General features: G+C 39.8%; 2 protein-coding genes across 4 annotated transcripts in view; one reads left to right on the top strand and one right to left on the bottom strand.

Moving 5' to 3' along the window:
- abca4a (ATP-binding cassette, sub-family A (ABC1), member 4a) overlaps positions 1–2,986 on the top strand; it is a 30,800-nt gene extending 27,814 nt beyond the window's left edge. For both annotated transcript variants that reach the window (XM_085172450.1, XM_085172449.1), the window contains 5 exons: positions 52–186; positions 312–415; positions 1,317–1,409; positions 1,536–1,785; positions 1,969–2,986. In XM_085172450.1, coding sequence (XP_085028576.1) covers positions 52–186; positions 312–415; positions 1,317–1,409; positions 1,536–1,785; positions 1,969–2,088 — 702 coding nt within the window. In that variant the 3' untranslated portion in view covers positions 2,089–2,986. The remainder of the gene's footprint in view (positions 1–51; positions 187–311; positions 416–1,316; positions 1,410–1,535; positions 1,786–1,968) is intronic.
- tecrl2a (trans-2,3-enoyl-CoA reductase-like 2a) lies at positions 2,977–14,800 on the bottom strand. 2 transcript variants are annotated; one of them, XM_085172454.1, is made up of 13 exons: positions 12,801–14,800; positions 9,646–9,696; positions 9,425–9,476; positions 8,820–8,864; positions 5,546–5,649; positions 5,334–5,449; positions 5,052–5,157; positions 4,629–4,701; positions 4,497–4,540; positions 4,370–4,427; positions 4,164–4,252; positions 4,018–4,063; positions 2,977–3,888 (listed from the first exon to the last, which is right to left on the bottom strand). In XM_085172454.1, the coding sequence occupies exons 1-13, from the start codon at positions 12,822–12,824 to the stop codon at positions 3,761–3,763; spliced, it is 936 nt and encodes a 311-aa protein (XP_085028580.1). In that variant the 5' UTR covers positions 12,825–14,800; the 3' UTR covers positions 2,977–3,760. The 2 variants fall into 2 exon arrangements, with proteins under 2 accessions (XP_085028580.1, XP_085028581.1); XM_085172455.1 differs by lacking the exons at positions 9,425–9,476; positions 9,646–9,696; positions 12,801–14,800 and having other exon boundaries at positions 2,977–4,252; positions 5,334–5,649; positions 8,820–8,991.
- Between the last annotated feature and the right edge of the window lie 315 nt (positions 14,801–15,115).

Below are 15,115 nucleotides of genomic sequence, written 5' to 3'. Positions count from 1 at the left end.
TTTATTGTGACATTATTTTGAAATGGGGAACTTTATCTTCTTCTAACTTAGGTTGCAGAGTGGGCCATCCAGAAGCTGGGTCTCTCAGAATATGCAGGTCACAGTGCTGGGACCTACAGCGGAGGTAACAGGAGGAAACTCTCCACAGCCATTGCATTGATTGGCTGTCCTGCTCTGGTGCTGCTGGTGAGTCCAACAATAACAGGATTAGTGGGTTATAAGTGGATATTACAGTTATAACAATATTAAGCAGATAATGGACAAAATTCAGATGTGCCAAAGCTAATTTGTTTATTGTTCCTGCCCTTTAGGATGAGCCTACTACAGGTATGGACCCTCTTTCCAGACGTTTTCTGTGGAACTCCATCATGAGTGTTATTCAGGACAAAAGAGCCGTGGTCCTCACGTCACACAGGTAAAGCATATATTTTAACATAAACAAATACATATGGATAACTGACATATAAAGCAAAAAAATCTGAATGCTTGACCCCTACGTTCCACAGCTGTGTTATGCCGTGGGGGTTTTATGCCGACACATTTCGTTGCTTTAGAGCAGAGACGTCAAACTTTACACTGTAGGCCACACTTTGATCTTAAGTGGTCTGGTCCAAAGAAGCTCCACTTTTTGTCAGTGTAAAGAAGTTCTGCCATTTAATTATTTATTTATACTTAATTTCTTTGGTGTATGAAAGGCATCAGTAGCGAAAGCTGCAAAAAGGCCTAAACATATACGCCCTCCTTCGCATTTTCCAAAGCTGTCCAGCGGGCCATTGTTGTCTTTACTGTGCCAATTCTGGTCCCCAAGCCTTATGTTTAACACCCATGCCTTAGAGGCATCTTCTGGTACAGTACCCCCAATAATAGGGCAACATGGTTTTAATACTCTGGGCTGTTTCCCCAGAGAAAATGCAGAAAGGAAGACGGAAAAGTAAATCATGTGCCATAAGTCAGAGATAACCTTACGGCATTATATTCCTTTGCATTTTGAATTCACACCTGGTGAATGAATTTTGTTTTTTACTCCATAAACCAATGCACAAAATCTCACTAGAAAGCAGGAAGTAATACGTGTGTCACTTAAAAATTCCTACAGGAAAACCATCCACCCTACCGCTTTAAAGTCCCAGTGTCCAGATAATACATATGCCCTTTACAACTTACGCTGAGGCAATACTAGCAGTATATGGTGTCCAAATAACTTACAAAGACACTTTTTCTTGTTCTGATCTTCTGATTTCTCCCCTGTCTCTCTGTATTATGTGTGTACACATGTGAGTGAGCACGGCATCTAATTGTTATGATTTTCTTTCCAGTATGGAGGAATGTGAGGCACTGTGTACGCGCTTGGCCATTATGGTTAATGGATCCTTCAAGTGTTTGGGAACTATTCAGCATCTCAAATACAAGTTGGTCATTTTACTTTATTATTTATTCATATAACAAAATACCTGATCTTCATTTTCCTCCTTTCTTATCCACCAATGTTTCAGCAACTATTTCACTAAAAGTGCCCGTCTTTTTACACACTTTAGATTTGGCGATGGCTACGTGGTCACCATGAAGATCAGGGCGTCTGAGCCCGGTTGTGCCCCGGACTTGAACCCTGCTGAAGCATTCATGGAAAGTACCTTCCCTGGCTGCATCCAGAGAGAGAAGCACTACAACACTCTACAGTACAAGATCTCCTCATCCTCCCTGGCTAGGATCTTTCAGATGGTCCTGGCTAATAAGGAGAAACTCAAAATAGAGGACTACTCAGTGTCACAAACCACTCTCGACCAGGTAAATTGGTGCAGAAATGCACAACACAATGAATTATAAAATGGAAAAAAGATCTATTTCATTATGTTGCAAGACTTTGCACGTCGGTCATATTTTAACCTCCTTTTGCATTTTGTACCTTGGCCCCTAATGTCAATCTGCTGCTTTAATCAAATCTTTGTTTTTGTTTCTTTGTCCCTGCAGGTGTTTGTGAATTTTGCCAAGCAGCAGTCAAGAGAGGATGAAAGTATTGTATTGCATCCAAAAGCTGCTGGAGCCCAGCGATATATTGATACCACACCCATCAAGTCTTTGGGGAGGTGAACTTAATTTAATGAGCTCAGCTGGAAGAGAGCTGCTCATTTTTATGTCATTGGAAGCCAGTGTTCAAAGTCCTATTGATGTGTGTACTTTGAGGGGACTGAAAGCTAGTAGGTATAATCGGGGCCCCCTTTTGATTTGAGACAGTCTGCAGAAAAATTCCTCCCAACCCAACAGACACCAGTGACAGGCGCATCATTTTTTGGATGCCAACAGAGGATAAACTTTTGGTTTCCAACTTTTGCGGAAAAGAAGTCCTTTGTGTTTTAAATCCACGTTTGATGGAATGTTGCAGTCGATCTGTTGCATCTTCTAACCTCACAGCGCAGTCTGTGAAGAAGTCGATCCCTAAATGATTTCTCTCGTGGCAAAAGTGCATGCTGCTCGATTTTGCTTCTCCGGTAAACAATGTTAGCGGGCTTTGACTTTTTGGAAAATGTGGACCATTTCTGTGCCTGCCTGCTATTTGTTCCACATTGTGCTCACCTTTTAGGCCTTTAACTGATGAAATATGAAAAAAACAACCTTCAATGTGGATGTGTAAAGAAAGCATAGATTGTTTATATATATATTTTTGCTTCAGATGCCAAGCAAGATTCACTTTCACTGCCTTCTTTAGATATGTGGAGTAAGGGCTCAGAGAAGCAAAGGCTTAGCACCTTATTGATGCGGTATTACTCGAAGCATCATGAGATTTATTGGTGATCTGTGCAATACAACTCATAATCATTACAGAATCCTTCTTGCGCTGTTAAATACATTTCATTAATATGATCTCTTTATGCCATTAATTTTTAATTTTTGCGCTTTGTCCTCATGATTTGTTTGCAGCACCTAGTGTCATTAGAAGATGATGACGTGTTTCTGTGAGGCAATAAATAATGAAGTGTGTTTTCTTTAAGATGTAGACCTTTATTCAGACCTTGCATTCACTTTTATAACCAAAAAAAGAACAGTTTTAACCTGAGATTAGGCAATATAGGCTTGAGAACTGCAGCACTTATCACTGACTACCTGATAAAGTCTCTGTACATTAATGTCAGTACAGTTTGCACTTCTCTGGAGAAAACTATCTGAGATAAGCATTAGAAGGGCTTAACTTTAGCGTGATTAAACACCTGCTTCATCAGCGTTCCTCCTGAGAGCTTAAAAGTGATGTTGCACTCTTAAATGAATGCTGTGACATTTCAAATTTCTTCGTTTGCTTCCGCAGGCACTTTATGATGAGGATGAGTATGCTCAATTTCTTTCACTTACATGTAACTAGAAAACTTTCATCTCGTAATAAAAAGCAACAACCTATGCTAACAAACCAATATGCAGTCAGCACTCCTCACTGGTTTCTCAAACACTCCTTAATATTCTGAAAGAATCAAACATAGAAAATCCAAATGTTAAAGCGTAGCTAATATGACAGGAAGAACTCTGAGTTTTATCACAATGCTAAATCAACCTCTGAGAAAGAAATCCAATCTTCTGTTGATATTAAACACTGCTATTATTGCTGACTTTAAAAGGTTTCCGGCATGTTTTTTAAAGCCTTAAACACGTAAACAGCCACATTATTGCTCTGTTTCCTCCTAGTTCGGCTCATTCATTTGTAGACAAAATTGCATAGTAGCAGCAGCAGCAGACTTCTTTGTTTCTTTGTATGAGGTTCATGCTTTAACCATTATCAAAGAATCAGAGGTATAATAGCCACTCGGAGACTGGGATAGTCCTTGAATTCCCTGATGTAGGCTCTGTGCTTTCCTTTGGCCCAGATGGTCATCTGAATAAACCCCAGTAATGTGTAAAATGCCACTGAAAGACAAAATATACAACATGTGGGGATAACCAAGAGGCTTTCTCATCAACCATGCAGTTCCACAGTGGATTATATTTATGGACATGCTCACTTGGTGACAGCAAAAGGTGAAAGGAAGCTCATACCTGGCAGACACTGGGTCATGATAGAAAAGCTCACCCAAGCTCCAACCTACAGTGTATGTCCAGTGTGCAAGCAGAAAGTGAGGTAAATGCTCAAGCATGAATGAAAATTTAATGCTAGATAAACCGTTCTGAATGCTGCGTGTTACCTCGTATGTGTAGTTTGGGCAGGATACAAAGAAAAAAAGCCAGGTGAAGGGGTTCTTATTTGGCATAGGAAATCTTCTACCCTTGGGTCCTGCAAAAATAATTCGGCCAGTGAATGAATTACATATGTATAATTTCATTTTACAGTATTTGAATTGATGGATGACCCTGCTTCATCCATGAATGTTAACAAAGCTCAGCGACTCACCATCTCCCCTGAGCTTATTCAGAGTCAAGTGAATGGAGAAGTTGCCCATTTCACACATCTAGAGCAGAAATAAACATATCAGGAGTCTGTGCTTGTGATATGCCAGTGTAATTATTAGTATACGTACCACAAATAGAATTAGTGCATAGTTGACTTGCAGTTCTCCGTATGCTGCGGAGAAAGACAGTTTGGCTTTGATATGATGAAAATACAGGAGAAAAACAAAAACGTTGTATGTGGCATACTCGGACTGACTTACATGGAGGCGTATAGAGAGGGTGGTTGATATAGTAAGCCAACCATGCTGAAAAACCCCAGTAATAGGCACAATTCTGAAAGACGAAATGAGCACATGCATAAATACTTAATGTGAAAGTGATCAGTGAAGTTTCAGTCCTCACAAAGATACGGTGTAGAGACTGCAAGTTATATTCTGCATTGCCAAACGAAGCTTTGTTTAGCTTTATTATGACATTCATGAATTATAGTGCATTCAAGGACCTTGTGTGGATGGGTATTGGAAACTGGCAGTGGTACGTGCTACATGCTTGTAGCTATAAATAAACATTAAAACATGAAAAAACAAAAACTGGTGCAGGACAGGAAAAATGAGGCCACACACTGTGAAAGAGAGGAGCTTATTATCAGAGGCTCTCCTCTTTAACTTTAGACTTTTCCTCACCTTGACTATAGTCCTGAGAGGCATGGTCCCATGTGAGAAGCGATGCACAAAGATTGTCTCTATCAGCCTCTTCGTGTAGTGGAAGGTATGACAGACGCAGGCCAGTCTGAGAGAGAGAGCCGAGGGATAAGACTGGCTTCTGGCAGCTGGTCATTTTCTTGCACAGTACATGTATACGTATATATAATAGTTAGAATAGCATGTTTTCATCATAGAACAATTTTAATTTAGCCGTGGTCTGTCGTAATTTGTGCTGTAGTTGATATTTCATTTTCAACGTACGTGACAACACGGTGGGGGCTGGAGCTAAGTGCATATCGGTTTGAGTAAATGTAGGGTATTCGAAAGTAGAAGAGGAGGTAGCTCAGAAGGGGCCCGATATACTCTGCAAGAAACACCTGAAAACAGAAGAAAAGATGACTTTCTTTTTTTAATGTGTCACAGATTAAAAAAAAAAACAACAACTGCCAATATGCCTGTTGAATTAATCGTACCATAGTCCATCCTAATTGTGGACCAAGATCTTTGAAATACATGGTGGCAGTGGTCCCCACTGGCAGATTCTGTAAGATTTCATCATCTCTGAGTGATTTTCCCTCTGTATAAGAACAAAAAAAACCTTTAGGCAAATAAATCCATCTGGAAAAATACCAACAAACATTTTTACTATCCAACAGAGATCATCGCCTCTAGAATGTGGGCTTGAGAAATGGACACAACAGCAGAAATCTTCCCAGTGACACAGGCAGCGCTGTGCAGAGTTTCAGGTTTTCAGCACACGTTCTTTCTACCTGGAAGCTCCAGGGGGCACGGCCACAGATAATTTGCTCTACTAATTGTGCAACATTTTTAGAATATCCTGAGGGGCAACTGACCCAAATAGATTTGAACCAAAGTTCTCTTGTCTAATTCTTAGCAGCCAGGTAGATCCCAGATATACAAGACTAAAGCCTTCCAACATCATACATCAGGTTAGGCTGTATTTGCCTTTACAGCTTTAATTTGGGCTGAAATGGATGGAGCAGTGATGCATATTAAATGGTCTTTAAAACAATAAAGGAGAAATGGACAAAAGCTTTCATAGTTAAGATGACTTTGTAAAGATGAACCTTCTTGTTGCGAGGTGACAGTGTTTCCACTGCGCTGATGTGGTTGTTCTGCCGGAGTGGTTGGGCCTGCGTGGCTGGTAATGGAAGCAGCACGCTGGAATGTATTAATGGTTCACTGCTCACTGAAGTACAGGATGAGTGTAAAGATAAATATGCCAGAACTTATTGCATAAACTTTTATCAATAGCGAATGATCCTATATCCAACCAAGGATATTTTTAGGGTTAGGAGGTGGCATATCATCAGTTGTCCGCATTAGTCTGTTTGATTAATCAACAATCAAGTCTGTTTGATTGTCTTCATTTCATTTATTTCATTTCATTTATTTGGGGGTGGCTGTAGCTCAGGTGGCAGAGCGGATCAGCCACTAACCAGAAGGTCGGTGGTTCAATCCCAGGCTGCTCCAGTCTGCATGCCAAATATCCTTGGGCAAGATACTAACCCCATGTTGCTCTCCGATGCATCCATCGGAGTGTGAATGTGTATGAATGTTAGCTACTTAGCACTTAAGTTTAGAAGTGCTTGTGTGAATGGGTGTGATTGGGTGAATGAATTAGCTGTATAAAGCGCTTTGAGTGCTCGGACAGAGTAGAAAAGCGCTATATAAGAACCAGTCCATTTACATCAGGTTAGATTGAATGGTGAATCTGAATTAGCCATGAGTGTGGCTGAAAGAGCACAGCATAGAGCGCAGCATAAAGTGCTGTGTGAAAAAACTGAATGTGGCTTGTAGTGTAAAGCACTTTGAGTGGTCAGCAACACTACAAAAGTGCTTTGGGGACTGAAGATGTGTGATCCTCTTTAAGGTTTTTCATTTCTACTGCTTTTGCAGAATGCATCCAACTGTAGGTTATCACAAACCTTTTACCTCTGACCTCTTTCTGATGGACTTTAGCTCTCCATCAAGTCAGGAGCACACCTGAAAATACTGAACTGACAGTACCAAAGATACATTTAGAAGTCAGGTGTAGGCTCACTTTCGGAACCGTAAATAGGAACTGTGTTCCTCACACGTACTTTTCTTTCTATACTAACATAAACCTTCTCTCGTTACCTCTGCCATGGAGGTGATGTTTTTGGTAGTGATTATGTGGGTGTTATTCTGTCTGCAAACATGATAGCTCAAAAAGGTTTAAATAAATGTGTGGGGTAGCATAACATAAGCAGCATGGAAAGTGATAGGAAGACAGCATCTGCAGACTGTTCAAGTGTCTTTTAAGTGTTCTTTATTTTCCCCCTCCCACATACCTGTTTCACACATAGGACCTGCACAAAGGAACACACAAGTATAACCAAACTACATAAACAAATGAAAGATTCAAATCAACTAATGATGAAGTGACATTTAGCTTTGAGAACATTTGCACTGCTGTAATGAATATAACCAATGCTACCACAAACAGACCCGGGATAGTATGCAGAGGCGAGGTTACATGTGCTGTGTTTACATTAAAGCATTATGATTAGATAACAGAACACAAAATAACAATATATGCAAGTGACAAATGGTAAATGAATTCAGTCCTAGCCACTTTGTCACAATGTGATAAAACTTTTTACTGGTGCAGAGCGGGGTCGTATTAACAATCCACTAAAATGTATCTTATATCCAATGAGGTCATCTGAAGTCTTCGTGGTCAACTTAATGACTAATTAGTCAGAAAAGTGACAAAAAACCGTAGAACTTATGCCTTTTCCTTAAAAAATCCTTTTGCCTTTGTTTGTACTGAAAACATTTAGAACATCATATCAATATGGGCGATTCTAAATATCACATTATAATTATCACATTATAATTTGGATCTAAATATTATTCACATTTGACCTCTGACCTCACTTTTACGTTTCAAGTCTGCTTTTCTGTCAAGTTGACCTCCAAATGTGTTACATTTTTAGTGAAAGTATAATATTATACAGTAAGCTTGAGTTATTCATGTCCAGTTATTTACAAATCAATACTTGTTTGTGTAATCAAAGTAAGTATCTGCCATGCTGCCCTTATCTGTTTTTTATTGCACTACAAATGTCTTAAAATATATATATTTTTTTTAAATCAAAGAAAAGTAAGTAGCGCCCACAGAGTGAGCTTCCTTGGCAGATGTTTGTGCTCTCACAGTGCTTCTTGTTTAAAGCTTTGACTTTATTGTGGCATCCAATTTTGCATGTGTATCTAAAAGTTTATGGCCTGGAAAGTGCAACACAATCTCAGACCAAACAGTTTTTGTTGATTTATTGCAAAACCCAAATTCACAGCTTGATTCAAATGTACTGAGCTAGACATACAGTATTTAAGTCCCACCCCAGTTTCGTAAGTGTAGCATTGCAAAACAGCAGTGCCTGAAGTGATGGATACAGACGTATCTATGAATAGATGAGTTTTAATTAAAATCAAGAGTATTTGTAGAGATGTTGGCCTTTATGAAGAAAAAAGATCTCATACTTATCTATACGGGTACTTGTGGGTAATGAGGTCCAAATATTTTAGACAGTTTGAAACCTGAACTGAGTAACCAGTCTTGACACTTTGGGGCCACATTGCCTTCTGTAGTGTTTAATGCTATAAAACACACACACACACACACACACACACACACACACACACACACACACACACACACACACACACACTAAATGCTATATTTACATCACAGCCACTTACTTGGATCAAGCTTCAGGGCCTGTCTTGCTGGATACCAGTGAGGATCTGTGCCGATCAAACGAGCACGTATGCACACACAAACACAGTCGCAGTGTTGGACATAGCTGGTACCGCACACACAGTTTTTTGGCCTCAGGCCCAAAAATAATTGATCACAATGGAATAACGTTGAGCTCTGCTACTCTGATAGATGCCGATGGCCTTGGGCTCAGCAGACATTTGGTAACGTTTCTGACCAGACACATGCTGATGACAGAAGCACTGTGGGCTTCAGAGAAGTAAATAAAAAATAGTTTTTTAGAAGGACAGCTCTCTGGTGAAGAGATTTAATAGGAGGAACTGTAAGATTTTTCATTCAGAGATTTTTTTTATCCAATAACCACAAGTTGAAGGATTTGTTTACAGTAAACATGCAGTGAAAGATAATAAAGAACTAGGAGCACTGATCTTCTGTGTTTTATTGAATTATAGTATAACTCGAGTCTTGTTCTATTTATTGACAGGGTTCTAGGTAACAGCAAGACTAACAAAATTACAGCCACATGTGCTTCTAACAAATCTAAACAGACTCATTTGTGCGCTACATTACTATTATAGGCACTCACATGATTTGTGAAAAAGGCTCTTTATGTCTCCTACTGTCGAGTGGGGCTCCACCTTAATGCAAAGGAAAGTTTACAGTCATTATAAACTCAACTTTATGTCAGACTCAAGCACTAAATACAAAGCACTGTGTGTCAGTGAGATTGAAAAGTCATTTTCATGTCCTTATTTATTCATAATTATAAACTTAAGACGTATGAATTGTGTTAAAATGTCAGCATACCTTGTCTAGAAAACAAAGCTGCTCCCTTGTCTTGGCATCAAGAACTTCCACCTGAAGAAAGAAAATGAGGCACCTTTATAATGTATATAACCCACAGAGTAAACGCCAGATTTAAGATTTCTTTTCAGCTTTGTTGATCACAGTAGCACAAGATTAAACTCTATTGCTATTTTTAGTTATGTATTGCTTTCTTGCAGCTGTAAGGTAGACATTATTGCACATGTAATCATCACTGTAAAAACACAATTTGATTAAAATATAAACGCCTCAAATAAAATGTGGTCACGTCTGCTCCTAAAATACCTACTGCAAAGTGTGTCCATTTGTCCTTAGTGATATGCTTTCTTGCACACATTTGTTTTCATCTTAATTAGACCATGTCAGCGGTGATGTATAGCATATGCAAGGAGGGTAGGTGGGTGGGCCCACAATTTGCTCTGAAAGCACTCCATACTGTGCTGCTCAGCAGAGCTGTCCTTGCTAAATAGGTTCCTTTACTGGACAGTGTAATAACCCACTAATGGGTATCTGAAGATTTGCTGAGTGCACAGTCACAAAAGAGGGAATGAGGATGAGGAAAAGCTCAACATAAAAGCCATCAGCCTCTTTGGATATAGTGAATGAAGTTTTATAGGACATTTAATTCATACAGAGGTTTAAGTAAAAAGTTTAGCTGCAAACCTCAGTGTTCCATATATAAAATGATTATTTCACCCTTTCACTCTTTGCGATGTGTGAGGATGCTTGCGGGATCTGGAATCAAATCATGCTCATGTCTCAGCAAAGCGCATCATGGGAGATGGGATTGTTTTGCTTTCCATCTGCCAGCTTTCCCAGCTGCGTTGTGGTGGCACACGCTGATGTATTAGCATGCTGGTAAAGAGCATCACGGTGTCGTTGGGCTGCACACTGTGCACTCAGATGTGCCATGCCTTTGTAAAACCGATCATTAGGATTTCCTGTCCTCCTGTGCGGGCGGCAGTGCTGACAGCACAGGTTGTACAGAACATGCACATGCTTGCAGAGGCCTTGGGGATGCAGGGGAAATTTAAGTAAATGTTTAAATAAACACTTATTTTATGTTTGCTGGGTAAAATCTGAGAAACTGAGCTTGCCAGCTTTTTTAATTTTTTTAAAAAATATATTGTTTTTGAACTAATATAACTAACTGATAAAACTGGAGAAAACTCTCATCCATAATCTTCTTCGTCTTCTAGCTGTTCCCTTTAGGGGTCCCCACATCTGCTCATCTCCACCCTACCCTCCTCCATCTGCTCTGTTACATCCAGCCCTCTGCATGTCTTCCTTCATCCCTGAATCTGTGGTCTTCCTCTTTTCCTCCTGCCTCGCAGCTCCATATTCAACACCCTTTGTCCAGTATATTCCTCCTCTGCATGTCCTTCTCTAACTTTGTTTCCAAACCGCTCAGCCTGAGCTGTCGTGTTAATATTTTCCTTTCTAATCACAAATCTAATAATCTCTGGCACTTCCAACTTGGCCTCCTTTCTTTTTGTTAGTGCTGCCATCTTCAAACAATATATCATAGCAGGTTTCACCAGCATCTTTATACCTTCCCTTTCACTCTTGCTGCCATCCTTCTGCTACAAATCACTCCTCATACTTGTCACCACCCGCTCCACCTCACCTGCACGGTCTCCTTCACCTGCACTGTCTGTTGTTTTGGATGGCTGGTATTTAAACTCATTAACCTTTCACCACCTATACTCTTCATAGCTTCACTGTTCAATTTAGTTCAATTAAAGGCTCCTGTTGTTGTGAACTGTCTTCCTCCCATTCAAAAACATGTATTCTGTCTTGCTTCTACTGACTTTAATTCCTCTTCTCTTCAGTGTATACCTCCACCTCTTCAGACTCGTTTCCACCTGCCCCATAATCTCACTACAGATCATAATGTGACCGGCAGACATCACAGTCCACACACAAAGACAAAGACTGACCTCATCTGTCAGCCTGTCCGTCACCAGTGCAAACAAGAATGGGCTCAGAGCCAGTTTCACTTTGAACCCATCTGTCACTCCTAGCGCACACCTCACCACTATCTCGCTGTCTTCATAAATGTCCTGCATGACCCTCACATACTCTTAATTTCCTCATGCAGTACCGCAGTTCCTCTCCTGGGACCCTATCATCTGCTTTCTCTAGGTCCACAAAGACACTTTTTTCTTAAACTGTTTGATCAGACAGTGTTAAAAAAGTTCACTGCCCTCTCTCCTAGACATCTCCATACCTCCACTGATTAAACAGACATGCTGCTAGTGCTCAGGGCCCTGTTTCGTTTTATAAGATAGACAGACTAGACAGAGTTTCTCTTTCAGTCAAGGACGGTAATCGATTCACCTCTTAGTTTGTCTTAAATTTTTCACGTGTGTCTGACCCTGTACACTACACACAAATAGACACAAATTGCAGTCCACTACTTAAATGGCTGTTTCATGAAGTTGAAGATGATGTTTCATGAGTGAAGGATGAAGTACGTCTGAAAAGCCTCCAAGGCATCAAGATAAAGATACTCTCTTAAATATTGTACTGCCAATCTCAAGGCAGCCTGAAGTTAAAGGAAAGTTAAACATTACGGCAAATGTGTTTCCATCCTGTAAAACCTCCTTTTTTCTTATATATCAGAAGTAGAGGATCAGTACCATTTTTAAAACTGTTCAATCAGTGTGAAGGTGGATTTTCTGGCTGTCTTACTGTAAAGACTGGAAGCTTAACTATTTCCATATTTTCCACTGTGATTTCGATAACAGCTTCTGAGAGCATGGCACACTTCCCAGAGCATGTTGTAATTAGCTCGAGTTCATAGGCCTGCTGCACTTACAGCAAATTACTTGTCTGCTTCTTCATTAAAGCTTGTCAGGCCCTTAAGCCAAAACTGAAGGCTACAGAAAAATCATAAAAACACCTCCAGCTTTGAGCTTATCTGGAAAATAAACTTGGACTTTATAAACTTTCCGATCTCTTTAGAACAACATGTAATATTTTCAGCCTTGTTAAGTTTTCCCCAAATTTGGCTGCACCTCTTATCACTCTGTAGAGTCCCTTGGTCAAGTGCCTTTCAGTAACTCACTCTATCAGGAAGTGGCAGTTGCCCGTGTCATTTATTCAAGTAGCAGTAAAACTGTGCATTGACTTACCTCAAAGAAGGTGGTCCGGCTCATGGCGGAGGCTTATTTTTGATATGTCCTCTGTGCACACGGTGAAAGAATGGCCGTAACTATTAGTATGAGCAAACAAAACACATGCACAGATCCCTCTCACACATCCAGAAATTGCTCCTCTCCTTTCAAAGACAAACCCTGTACTGACCCTTATTCTTCCGAGTCTTCGCCACGCTCTCCCTCTCTGTCTCTCTCACCCTTCCTCTCTTTATCTGTGATAGTGCTGGGAACACAGAGTCACTAGAGGCACTCTAGAGATCCTGCTTGTGGTCTTACTCTTGATTTTCTTTTCTCCAACTTCCTCCCCCCCCACCTCCCTCTGTCTCTCACTCTGTTTTTTCCCTGTTTGTTAAAGTATCTTTGGAGAACACTCTTGGCTCATAAGTCTGTGTTGACTCATGTAACCACTGGAAACTGAGATGCTCAAGGAGTGGAGTATGCACAAGAACAGCAGCGTTTCAAAAATACTCAAGATGGCACAAAACTTGAAATTCTCCTGTGGATAAAATGGTCTGCTGCAGTAGCTAAGAGTGCAGAAATGGAAGAGCACGAAATAACTATAACTCTCTTGTGAAAAGAAATACTGATGAAAAATGTCAGTTCATTTGAGATATTTGAGACTAATCTAAATGTAAGTCTTAAAATGCAACATTGAGCTGTGCCACAAGAAGAGGACAATAGTAGATTATTATGGAGTCACACTGTAATCACTTTTAATTGAGTGCATGTAGTTCACACATTCTGGTGAAAAACTGTCTTCAGCGTGAAGTCATCCTCACAGTTGAATCCTGTCAGAGTGAAACCTTTAACACTTTAAAAGTATGTCTAAGTGTTTTGTTGTTTCCAAAAGTAGCTTTGAATTCTAAGGTCTCTCCACCTGAATATTTTGTGAGGTTTTACTTTATGGTTTCTTATAAAGCATTACATTCTTTCTGGTAACACCTGCAATGAAAAGAATCCAAATTGAATATGACTAAAAGAAGTTTGTCGCAATAGCAACAACAAATCTTTACAAGGATAAAAGATGTTTTCACAGAATATTTTTCTGCTGATTGTCCACACACGTCCTGAGGCGGCTCTATATGCTGTATGCACAACACATATGCTACGTTTACACAACTGAGGTCCATAATAAATGAATGGACTGGTGCTTCCATAGTGTTTTTCTATACTAACTTTTTTCTACACTTAAGCACTTTGTCTATCATCCACACGAACAATAACAGTCTGATGGATGCATTGGGACAACTCGGAGTACAGTATCTTGCCCAAAGATGCAGACTGTTTTTGGGTTCACTTACCCCTCCTGCACAGCCTTGGTGAGACATTTTGAGTTTGCATTGCCTGCTTAGTAAGTTATTTTTTCCTAACCTGCTTTTTTTTTTAGTTTTTCCACATGCACTTACTCAGCATTTTCTCCAGTTGTCCCCTTCAAAGGTAGATTCAGCCACAAAAAACAAGTTGAGAACATCTCCTCACTTCTGTTGTTGTGATACTTGAGGGGGATTTGGTTTGTGGGATTGAAAGGCTATTGGATGCTAAACCAGACTCTAAAGGCCTCAGTCAAACATCAACAGTTCAGAATTTCTTTAAATGATTATTCACTGTACAGTATAAGACTTGGTATCTGTATTTGTATTTGTACAGCCTCTTACTCCCTGAGCAGGTATACGGAAATGAATAACCTTTGTAATTTTATAATACCACGTGGCACATATGTTATTTAACTTTTTGTAAATATATTAATCATAAATCTAGGATGTTTCACAGATCCAAAATCAATCAGTGTTGTCAAATTAAAACTCATATACCTATATCCGTGGACATAAAGGTTCAGTAGCTATCAGCACTGTTTCCATCTTCTTTCTTTCTCCTTGATGCCGTGCTTCACTGAAAGTTTCAAATATGTATGTGCCAGGTGCTACTTGTACAGTAGTAGATACCTTATTAGAAAAATAACACATGACAACTTGAGGAATAATGTTTTAGGGGATTATATTGAACACTTGCAGAGAACAGACTCCCACTTTGAGTTCCTTATACAATGTAGGATGAGACTGTCCTCTGCTGGTCAGTGTGGTCAGTATTTCTTGGTGACCCTACTGTGGCTGTTTATCTAGTTCTGCATGCTCCACAATCCCCAGCTGTTTTTGGACTACACGTTAAACTTTAGATGCTAAACTGATGGCCAGTTAACAGGTTAGAGTTTGGTAGATACTTTCAATGCAAACACATAATCTATCTTTATAAAAAACGCGCTCGGGATCATATATTTTGCAATTTGCTAAAGG

The sequence above is a fragment of the Neolamprologus multifasciatus genome, chromosome 9 (genome assembly GCF_963576455.1).
Source record: "Neolamprologus multifasciatus chromosome 9, fNeoMul1.2, whole genome shotgun sequence".
In the NCBI taxonomy this organism is placed as follows: Eukaryota; Metazoa; Chordata; class Actinopteri; order Cichliformes; family Cichlidae; genus Neolamprologus; species Neolamprologus multifasciatus.
The sequence above is the reverse complement of the archived record's forward strand: the minus strand, read 5'-3'. Positions and strand labels throughout refer to the sequence as shown.